The 12,225-nt window shown below is 36.6% G+C and overlaps 1 protein-coding gene across 1 annotated transcript in view; it reads right to left on the bottom strand.

Annotated features, from left to right (window-relative positions):
* NKAIN2 (sodium/potassium transporting ATPase interacting 2) overlaps nt 1–12,225 on the bottom strand; it is a 514,426-nt gene that overhangs the window by 66,414 nt on the left and 435,787 nt on the right. Inside the window, exon 4 of the mRNA XM_041469950.1 lies at nt 5,431–5,631. Coding sequence (XP_041325884.1) covers nt 5,431–5,631 — 201 coding nt within the window. The remainder of the gene's footprint in view (nt 1–5,430; nt 5,632–12,225) is intronic.

Raw genomic sequence — 12,225 nt, 5'->3', positions numbered from 1 at the left:
TTCCAGTGACTACTTTCCACATCTCCCCTGGCTTTGCTGTTTTGTCTCTCTTTGAACCATGCAGTCTGTCCTGCTGATATATCTGCTGCCTGATTCTTTCAGTCTTGCTCTATAATTTGCTGGTGTATCTGGAGGAGCTTCTGGCTTTTTTCTCTGCTCAGGTATTATCAATATCTTCCCAAATAAAAATAAAATTAAAACCACAATGAGAAAAAAAAGAGATCAAATGTACTTCCCTTGCAGAAGGCTTGTTTTCTCTTTCTGCTCTAAATGCCAGAGCTTTACAAGATCTCTTTAACCTTTCGTGTCCTGCTTATACCCTCTTGATGTCTCATTCTGTGAGTCTCAGCTTCTGAGGAGCATCCTGCCTCTCCTTGTGCCATGTCTTCTCCTTGCGCCTGAAAATGCCCACTGCTGAGATTATTTTCTAACTGTTGCTTTAAAACCTCGATTTCTTCTCCTTAGTTTCATCCAGTGAAATTCAACTACTTCATTCTCTTGCAAGAATCTCTGCGGCCTGTCCCACCTGGCTTGCCCCCTCCTGTCAGTACGAGAGTACACTCCTAATGAGACACCAGCTCCTTGTCAGCTAATTCCTAAATTTCAAACTTTCACACACTTCTGTCTTTTGCTGCTTTTTAGGAAAATTTTCCAGCAGATAAAATTTATCAGCAGTTTACTCATTCTGAAACTTTTTTATCATGCTTATAGGAATGCTGACAAGGGTCAAACAGGAGGTCCAATGAAACTTCGAACTAGTGTTCCCTCTCTGTCTTCCTTTCTTTTCCTCCTTTCCTTTCCATATGGGCTGGCTGGCTTGTTTTATACTTTGAAGGTTAGTTCTTTTGGATGGGAACCACTGGTTTTTTTTTTTTTTTCCAATCATATTTCCTCAGCAATGTTGAGAGCCTTTAAGTGTTAACTCTGAGTAACATATTTGAGCATGGAGGTCTGAAACACAGGCAGACAGTTCAGTAAATATATTCTTGTAAAAGGACACTTTTACTGAGTACTCCTATCTCTCCACCCAGGCATGAGAGTATTTAATGTCACCTGTGCTATGCAAACATTAAAGATTTTAAGACTATCTTATTCTAATTATTAATCCTTAAGAGAAGCATGGAACATTAATGCTATTCTACTGTTCTGAGTGCTTAAATACATACACAGACCACCTTTCCATAATATTGGATTACCTGCAATGTTTAATGGAATTGTCCTGGCAGCATCTTTCTGAAATATTTAAGAACCACTGTTTGTATAGTACAGACAATAATTGGCTTGAATTAAGTACCTTGCCAAAGGTCTTATGGTAAGTCTGCAACAGAGCAGAGATTTTGATGCTGGTGTCCTAACTTCATAGCTGTACTAGTGCATGTTAATAACACAGTTATGCTTCATGATGTTTTAAATCAGTCTGACAGCATCAGGGCTTGAAAGGTATAGTGCATGATGCAGACTTTGCAGAAATCCAAACAGTATACATTTACTGTAAATACTACGGATGGGTAATTACATATTACATATTTTGAGGCATGAAATAATAATTCTAATGATTGCATGAAGCATATACTCAAGCACAAACACAGGAAGGAAGAAAAAGAAATTCAGACTAATATATAGCACATAAAAGTCAGTGGACAGGATCACTTCGAAAAGGGTCAATACTTTTATGTAAGAGTTTACTTATGGTTTTATTTATTCGGTATGTAAATTACCATCAATAATGCAGATTCAGTACATAAGAAATGCCTTTCTTCCACTTGTTTTACTGGAATAATATTACACAGTTCATCTTTTCAAGGTCTATATAACTAAAACCCAAACTGGCTAAGGTGATGCCTTCACATTAGTCTTATTCCCATAACTCAGGCACTTATCTCCACTAAAATCAATAGATTTTTGAGTGTGCGAGAAGTAAAAGACAAGCATACTAAATACTTTTAATCCTGTGTTGGCAAATAGATTTGTAATTCTGTTACACTTATCTCCAAGACTGATCTACAATTTGCATATTTTCAGAGTTTTGATCTACAAATGTGTTTTAATTTGTTGACTTTTGCAAGAACAGACTTTTGGGAGTGAGGGCAGGTCATGCATAATCAAAGAGTAAAACAAAGACAAAAGAAAGATGCAGAGAATCAGAGCTCAATTTCTGTATGAAATGCAATTAACATTATAATTTCCTTGTTCCACACAAAGACCTTCCTGTACTGGGTGTCCTGCATATTTAGGGGCTTTTTGAAAGATTTAAGAGATCTCTATCTAGGCAAATGGTACAGAGTCTTATGAAATGAACATGAAAAATTTAGGCATGCTTTTTTCTCCCGCACTTCGAAAGAGGCACAGAGAGATGAAATTATTTCAAAAGAACATTGTGATAGATCTGGAAGCAGAACCCTCTGACCTGAACCGCAGCTCAGGGCCTGAACTGAAAAGATTTCACCTTCTCTTAGAAGACAAGAGTTCAATGAACTGTGGAAATGAAGAACATTGTACATAGGCTCTGTAGGTAGAATTAGACATTGATATGTGTGAGTGCTTGAGGAACTGCCAGCTTATGAGAAACTTTCAGCTGTGTGACAAAAGGCTGGGATGCAAAGGCTATTTACACGCAGTGCCAATGACTACCTTAAGCCCTGACACAACATGCCAAGATTAACAGTGGTGTACAACCTGCACTGTGTCCCTCCCAGGCACTGCCCTCCCCATGGTAAAGAGGCAGCTACACCTCCTATTGTTTAGAGGTAGGAAGTTTCAGTCAGACTCCACTCTGCAGATACCATACAGAATGCATCTCAAATAGCTGCAAATCAAATCCCCATTAGTACCACTGACCTCATTCTTTACCTGGAATAATTCTCTCCAGAGATCAGTCATTTAAGTATATCTATCCTTGATAACCCAGTAGGTCTGAAAATGAAATAGCCTCTCTAATGCAAGCAACAAGAATCAATAGCCTTTAAACACACAAGGACACTTTATTGTCTGAAGCATATGGGTATATGAGTCATCCCACCTCTAGACCAGTTCATTTGGGTAATTTGTAGACATAAGGGCAGGCAGAGTTGTGGTCCTTGCAGAGCACATTGGATGGATCAGATGCTCAAGACTTGGGAGCTCTGTAAATGAGACTTCCCTGGGAAAGAAGTGCCTACTGGAGAGTATGTGAGCACAGGCTACATTAAGGGCTAGTTCTCTCCAACAAGAATATTGAATTAGTTGTGGCCAAAATTATGGGTTTTTTCTGCATTTATCAGCAAGCCTTTAAATAGCTATTGCTGTCAAAGTGTGATGAAGCTAAGATCTCACCTTTGCAGATTCAGCTATGATATTGATCAAGAACTGGGGAGGGCAGGAAATGAGGGAGTTGTTCCACAGAAATACAGGATCACAGATTCACAGAATTGTTAGAGTAGGAAGGGACCTCTGGAAATCATCTAGTCCAACTCCACTGACAATGCAATTCCTTAGGAATTCCACTGATTGACACAAGGAAAAGAAAAGGGGGGAGGTATATATTAGAAGGGGGTCTTAGGTATTAGGTGATTTGGAAAGTCTGTACCTCTCAAGTACCTCGGCCAATGGGGAAAGAGAGAGTGAATTGTGGCTGGGAAATTAAGATAAAAAGGAGGCTGAAAGCTCTAACAATTTGAGAGACCCCATGGGAAATGCCCATGACTTCTGCCTTTATTCAAATAAAGTAACAGTACTCCTCTGTCTCCTTTTTCGTTATAAACCTCTGGAATTTGTGATTTATTTTTCTGACACAAACAGTATCTGCTCTTCTTACTTTGTGCTATATGTCACTGAGATTTACCAGTTAATTCCTCTTTTTCCCACTTAATCACATTTAATATGGGAGTGAATTTACACTAGCATTTATATTAGAAAAAATTAGCCACAATGGGAAATGTGAAAGTGATGTGAACAGTAGTCAAGCACAAGGTTTTTAAAATTGACCCATACTTATGCTGTGCAGCTCCTGTGATAACCACAGTTAGAGTAACATGAACGAAAATATGACACAGATATAGTTAGCTGCAGCTAGCAGATTACTAATGGCTTGTTATTTTGAACCATTATTCTGACTTGAAAAGAATGAGCTTATGCAAAAACACAGCTCTATTTAAACATAGACACACAAAAAAACTTGTTGAATCAGGAGCAGAATTGAGCTTGAACTACATATACATTGAGTTTCTTGTCCATCATTCATTAAATTTAAAAAAAAAGCAGAAAAAATAGCCTGGTTAACTGTTTTTGAAGGATTGAAGGTAGGAGGGTTCTACAGAGGGATCTGGGTAGACTCAATAGGCCAAAGCCACATGTATGAAGTTCAACATGGCCAAGTGCCAGGTCCTGCACTTGGGTCACAACAACTGTAGGCACTGCCACAGGCTGGGGACAGAGTGTCTGGAAAGCTGCCTGCTGGAAAAGGACCTGGGGATGCTGTTCAACAGTGACTGAACATGAGCCAGTTGTGCCCACGTGGCCAAGAAGGCCAATGGCATCCTGGTCTGGATGAAGGGAAATCAAGCTTGACCAGGGAAACTTCATGTTGGATATTAAGAAAAAATTCTTTACCAAAAGGTTTGCCAAGCACTTGAACAGGCTGCCCAGGGCAATGGTGGAGTTGCCTTTCTTGGAAGTATTTCAAATATGTGCAGATGAGGTGCTTAAGTGCAGGATTTAGTGCTGGACCTGGCAGTCCTGGGTTAAGGGTTGGTCTTGGTGATCTTAGAGGTCTTTTCCAAACAAAATTATTCTATGAAGCTATAATTCCATGAGTCAAGCTTGAGCGATAAAGTGCTGGGGAATAGATAGCTGGAAAAGCTGCCCACTTTTTGGATAGCTGTGAGCTCCATTATACATTTTTTCCCCCAAGTAAACAGTTTTCATCCCTTATAAATTTTCTGCAGTGCAACAATGGATTCTTTTACTTCTAAAAAGATTTAAGATCTTGGGTTTTGATTTTCATACAAGTGTAAATTTTTCAGGAGGGAAAACCTCTCCATTGCAGTCTAGTGTCAATTAATATGGTTAAAGACAAATTGATACGTTTAAGTCCTGTGAACTGATCAGTGAATCTGTTTTTACCATTGGTTTGTCTTTTGTACTCAATTTCATATTTAATTTGGCTTTCACAACAATAGCTGTAACTTGCTATTATGTCAAAACTTATATATTATAGTATCAGGAAAACAGAGTGTGCCCTGTCAGTAGTTCTTAGTGCAAAAATAAATATGTATGTTGGAAAGTTTTGCATACAGCTATATTGAACTAGCTGAATGGCAACTGAGTTTCATAACTAAACTAAGACCTAAAGCCAGGGTTTGTGAGTGAATGCCACAACCATCCACTATTCCAGTAAAGACAAGAAGAAAATTTGAAAAGGTGGTGGAATTGAAGTTACTGGTAAACACTTACTGCAAGGAAGATCTGAAGAGAACTGTGAGCCACTTCTATGTACTGATATTCAAGGAAACACCCCGAGACAGTGATGTAACGATGATCCTCTGGTGCCCAGTCCGGTGCTGGGGTTACTGAGGTCACGGTGCAGCCTGGCCCATTCTCCATCCACCAGGAACGGTGCATTGAGATGTTAAAGGTCAGAATGAGATCTGTTTCCTGCAGAAGAGCAAGAGAAGAATTAATGTGTGGGGATGGTACTCTGGTATGCAATGCCTCAGCAAGGGATTTCACAGCATGCATAAAGAAGAAAAGAGCTGCAATAAAACTGCGCTGGCACATGAAAGTTAGTGGAGCTTGCCTGCTGCAAGCAGAAGTAGCTGTACCTTGTCAGGCATAAATGCTTTGGAGCAGAAAAATAATCCTGCAAGGCAGGATCTATTCCTAGAGATCATGGCAGCCTAGACTATAGCACTATTTCTGTTGATTGCCCATTCTGTTGACTGCCCGTTTTCCAATGGATACCATAAGGATTGATAGCCCATGTTTTGTTATATATATAACAAACTGTACAATAATCCCTCAGAATCCATTCTTTGACACTTTAATATACACACGTCATCTGCAAGGAGTTTTTTCTTATGGACCCAGCGAAGGAGACCTATAGTAGCTCTACTGAAACGTTGGACAAGATTGAAAAATCCTGTGCATTTTCTTGCAGGCAAATCTCTTTACAATGCCTCTCTCTGATCTTTAATTTCCTAGGATGCTGTAAGGAAATAGTGAGTGTTTCCTTGTCTAAAGACTACTGGGCTAGGTAAAAAGGAGGGGCAGAGGTGTGCAACCTTTGACTCCCATACAGTTAGTGCGAAGGAGTAACTAGTCAGCCATGCCTTCCATTAGGATTGCATTTATAAATAGTTCATAAAGGATTAGTAAATTATTAATACACATCATAAACAATACCACGGATAATACTTTCATAAATTATATGTGGTTGCGCATTACTTGAGGGTGTTACACATAGCTATAACAAAACTATGGGCTCTGTGGATTCTGTAATAGCCTACAGTGTTTACCAACAGTTTATAAATAATTTATAACTGTAACCTCATTGTAAAGTGTGACTATCTAGTCTGTGTGCACATGTGCTCAGTCATGCAAAAAAAATTTGCTTTTAACTAATGTCTTTGCAGAGCCAAACTCTCCCCACACCTAACCTACATTTTTCCAGCCTGTTGATGTCATTAATAATTAAGATTCTCATAAAGATTTTAACATGTAACTATTTAATTAGGCTTACCATGCCAAAAATAATAAGATGCTATTCTGTAGCAGATAAGTTGTATTCACATTTCCCTCCCTTCAAAAGAGCCATTTTTTCAGTCCCACTTATTTAATCTTTCTGCACTAATTTATGAAGAGGTAACTCCATCCAGAGAGGTTTTGGATAATGTCACATGTCAATCGATCTGTGACTGCACTTGACATTGCAGTGTAACTTAATGTTTTTTCTCTGATTTGCAGTTTGTACCAGAAGTAAGGAAATTTTTTACATTTAAAAAAAAAAATCAATTGCTACCCTGCATAAACACACACAGCTATCAGATGGCTGGAAGGACCTTAAATATGTTTGCAATAAATAATTACCCTTCATTCCCATAACAGTCCAATCCAGCAAATAATGAGCTGTATGCAAAAATTTAAAATGCTTCATTTGAATTTAATCATACAACTAACTTCAAGCATTTTTTAGTTTTGATCAAAGCTACAGCAAACATTTCTATAAACTATAGAAATTGTGCCCAAATATATATATATATATATATATATATATATATATGGTTATAAGTCTTCATCCGCAAAAACCATCTCCTTTCTCTGGATCCTTCCGTACTAAAGCCATAGACACTGGAAAGTGTCTGCCAAGTGTTTCTTGGAAATGGGAATTTTTTACCTTTCACCCAAGCCAGAAGATTATTTTTCTTTCTGAAGGCAGGGCTGCTACAACCCCTCAAGTAGAACACTGGTCTTCTCACTTGGTGTAAGGAGTTGTAGAATGGACATCTTTGGAGTAACTTTGCTTAAAGTAATATATTTATTCCTAAATGACTGAAACTGGAATTCATCATGCTATTGTTAAATGAAAAATTCAGCCAGTCTAGTTACCATGGGAAATTCAAAACCTCTAATCTCTTATGAGAGATGCAGCACAAATGAATAGGACTCATTGTCTATTTTTATTTTAGCATTTGCAATACCTTGAAAAGAATCATGATGAACTAAATATATTTTACAAAGTGCAGACTAGGGATGAAAAATATATTCCTTGAAAAAGAAAAGGATAAACTGGCTTGCAGGAACTGAGTATGTTATGCATCTGCCAGATGAAGTGAAAATGGATAAAAACTGGTCTCTGTGTGAAGAATATAACTTCTCTAGGGACAGCTATTTTTGCTTAGCACAGATTCAATAATCAAAAACTCTATTAGTTAAAAGCACAAGTAAATTTCCAAGTTACATGGGAAATATAATTACACATGAAAATATTTAAGATTACATATGTAAATAGAAACTTCACAAAATCTAGCTTTCTTCCATCCCTGAATTTATCTTCAGATGATTTTTTGAAATATTTACCCAATTCCTTTGTATTCAAATAATCTTTTGACAGTTAAGTTCAATGCTGTGGTTAGGACTTGTTTTGTTCAGGAATAGTCTTTGAGTGCTTACTCAGTGAAAAAGTTAGAGATCTTTAACAGACCCATATTCTATTTCTTTCTTTGAATAATCAGTAAAACACTATTCTGGTTCTTTTTGGTTTTAAAAAGATCTGATACCTAGCATAGAAATGTTATATTCCTTAATAAACAACAACAATAATTAGAATCCTACTGCAAGCCACAGCTTGAAATCTTAAAGAACTTTGAATCATGTGATTGAGAAGGCTTTCGAAAAGCAGGTGTTATGTACTGATCCAGTTAAGAAAAAAAGGTCAACTTCAGAAAGCAAAACAATGAAACATGAAATCTGGTTGTGTAAGATTAGACACCATTCATGTCTCGGGTCCAAGTTGGATGGATTAAGAATGACATTGAAATAAAATCTTGAGAAGTCAACATGTAAGTCAGACCTTGAAAATTTCTATCCCTAAAATATCTGGGATCAGAATAAGCATAGAAGGAGCCTATTAACTACAAAGGTACTGCACAGTTAAATCTCAGGTATAAATTGTTATGTGCTTTGAACTTGCCTATAACCTTCAAGCCATGTCCCCTTTCATGTAACCATATTAGCAGAGCAGTTCCTGTTACTCAGTATTAAAGGTCACCCAGCTTATGAAAAAGATTTCCTTAGTGAGAAAACACTTAAGGAATTGAATCCTCTTTTAGAGCTGTGGAATCCAAGAAGGGGGTGATGTATCTATCATTAACATCTCTTCTACTGACAGCATTCAGAGCTATTTTTAGACAAACTCTGCTTGCTATTTACTTTGTTCACTGTTTGAATACAGTTTTAGTGGACATAGACAAAGTCTACAATGGAAGCTGGGGATTTATTATGCTCTCTAGTGTATTTGCCGTCTGTTTCCCTTCCAACATCTGTGGCTCAAACTTTGTTCAGGGAAATGCAGAGAAATGGTCTGATAAGCCTTGAAGCTATGGAAACTAACAAGAATTGTTGATACACATTGGGCAAGCCAATATGTTGTTGTTCAAAGTGTGTATGTCAAGGAAGATTTCATTATCCTAAATTCAACAAACAGCTGCTTCCTTTGTGGACACAGAAATACATCTGTAAGGGCTTTATTGCCAATCACTGTGCTGCTTTTGTAAATTCTGCTGGTATTTGTAAAGCTTTTTAGTGAAAATTGGTGCATTAAAGTAGATTTTGATACTCATCAAGAAAAAAGCCTAAAGGAAAACATTTTGGAGGACATCTTTGCTGACATTCTGAAGATGTGTTGATATTTGTAGTGGTCAGGAAAAGTACTGCTAGATCTTGAATCTTGAAGTTTGGAGGTCTCAGAGACTCAGATTTCTAAGATTAGGATATGAGACATCTTGAAATTGCATCTCTAATTTTATTTCAGCTTAGTTGGTAAGACTTTGAGCTCTGAGGGTTTAGTGCTTATGTTTAACACAGTAGATGGCCCCCTTTTCGGGGGTCAGCTGCACAGTACATAGCATTTTCTGGCTGAGGACAGCTGATAACAGAACATGGCAACATAAAGCTTTGTAAAAGCTGCCAGAAAAAGAATAAAAGCTTCTTTGTAATCAGACACAGCAGGAGGAGAGCAGTGCTTAAAAAGAAGACAGCTATTTGTGCATTGTATTAGTACTAGCACATATTAGTAAGTGCACTGTCTCTTTGCAGAAATCACAATATATTACTGTGTCAATGATTTTTGTTGGTTGAACCTCAGAGAAGCTAATTCCAAACAGTGCCATCAGAAAAAAGAGGCAGGAGTGGTTCAGGGTGATTCTCCTTGAAAGTCCAGGAGATCTCGCAGACTTGGGGAAGTTGAATTGTACTTATTTCAGTGGTTGTGGCTTGCTGTGTCATGGGAAATGATTTCTTCTATTTTTCTAATTAGGAATTGCTGAAATCTGTGCAAACCTGCCAAGCTTCTGTGCATCTTTTGTCAAATACAACCGTGTAACCACTTGTACCATTTATCAAGCTCAAACTAGCAAGAACCGGCTGCTTGGAGAGTGAACAATCACACAAGGTTTCAGTGATAAAAGATCAGGGTCTGAAAGCATTTGTAGTTCTGGATGCCTAGGATGCACGGAGGCCTCTACAGGCATTTTTTTTTTTTCTTCTGTTATCTCACTTTTCCACTAAAACTAACTCCCACCAGGCAGTTCCATTTTCTCATGCAAGCAGACTTTTTCCTGTCTAAAGAAAAAACTCTCCTCAATGAAGAACCAAAATAGAGCTTGTCAGCTGTGTGGTTTTTTTTTTTTTTGTTTTTTTTTTTTTTTTTTTTTTTTTTTGGTTTGCTTTTAAATTCAAAGTTTATATATAGAAAATAATTGTTGCATAAATCTATAGGGAAAATGGATATTTAAAGATTATTTTTCTATTTCATTGCATCTGAATTGTTTTTTTTCCTCCCTGATTTTTGTGTGATATTTTCCCTTTCATTTGAATTTTTTCAGTACCCTGGAATTAGCTTCTTTAATTTCCTCTTGTAAAACCATTTTCTACTACTGTAATTGAAAATTGGTTACAGAATCTGATGCACCTATGTATCATTAATCAGATAAAGTTTAACCAGTTTGAATACACCTGGCTGATATACTTCTGAAGCTCATCAATGAAAAATGGCAAAAACTGTCCCCCTGATAGCTTTTCTCAGGATTCTATTTCTCAGTTAAAAAAGCTACAAATGTATTTTAAGTGATTTCTGGTGTACCAACATACTTCCGAAGGATTTAATTATAAAGTTCCCAGCATGAAAGCGATGACTCAGATGTCCTGATTTTCTTCCCTAAAATGAAACTAGAATATTATATTGATAAAATCCTATAAATAATCCTCAAAAAGCAAAGGCACTGCTATACAGAGCTTGACATTGTCAATTATTATTAGGTTATATCATAAACTTCAATTATCTTCTGAAATTAGCAAAGCTACAATTAATGTTATATTAATTCAGATCTCCATATTTTTCTAGTAGTTTAATATGTACACTGAAAAACCTAAAAAATTTAATCTGCTCTGTTTCTACTCATTAAAAAAAAAGACACCTGCTAGGTTCCAGAATATTAATTTAATTTGTTCAGTGGCATCAACATTTTCTATAAACATCATTTTTCAAAATTTTTCTATCTATTTAGTTCTTCAATAAAAATACAATGAAAAAGGAAGTAAAAACTTCAGTTTATATTGCTAGGTTAACATGATTATTACTGCTCCATGAATATTACTTATCCATGAATATTTTTTCATATTTAAACTGAATATTTTTAGAATGTTCTGGACTAAGAGACATTGAATTTTTCCTTGTGAAGAACATATGACTTTACCCCTTCACAGTAGTCCAATGTAGTTTATCACAAGGACTAGGAAGCTGCAGTCAAATATAAATTTTAATTTAGCTATTGTACATATTTATTGAAAATCCTGAGAAGCATAATTTTTGTAATTTCTTGGAAAATTACTTTCTGGAGGATGTAAGCTTGTGCAGGGATAAAACACACTGAAATGGAAAGCTAACTAGGGGCACTCACATCCCACAGTAGTAGCTAACTCTGATAAATCTTATTTATTTCACACTGTGCAGTAATCAAGGATATAATTCTGGAATTGAGAAAAATTGTTTAAGGAAATTGAGTTAAATATAATACATTGTTTTGACAAACTGTCATTCTCTGACAAAGACATACCCAAGCTCTGATAATGTGAGTGTACAGTGGACAGTTTTCCATGTGATCTACATGGTTCTGTCCTTGGGATGACCAGATCTTGTCTGTGTTCCATGAAACAAAAATAGCAAAGAATTCTGTGATTGAACTAAAATCAGTATGGTTCTGGGTCTCTTTCTGAAGTGAAATGAATGTTCTGATAGGTTTCCATACCCTGCTTATTACTACTGAGCTGAAAATACATGATTACACTGCTTTCACAATGTATTAGTACCAGTTTTTTATGAGTAAGGCATAATGCTTCTAATATTGTTTAGTTAATTATTCTCTTGGGACTGTTCTTTTTCCCCTTTATTTTTAAACAGTAAAGGAAGTATGTCTCTCTCTTGGTTTACCCAGGCAAATACACAGATCAATAGTGCTTAGAATTTTCAGACAC

This window comes from Pyrgilauda ruficollis, unplaced genomic scaffold (assembly GCF_017590135.1).
Source record: "Pyrgilauda ruficollis isolate IOZ18807 unplaced genomic scaffold, ASM1759013v1 scaffold24, whole genome shotgun sequence".
In the NCBI taxonomy this organism is placed as follows: Eukaryota; Metazoa; Chordata; class Aves; order Passeriformes; family Passeridae; genus Pyrgilauda; species Pyrgilauda ruficollis.
This window is presented reverse-complemented; position numbering and strand designations above follow the sequence as displayed.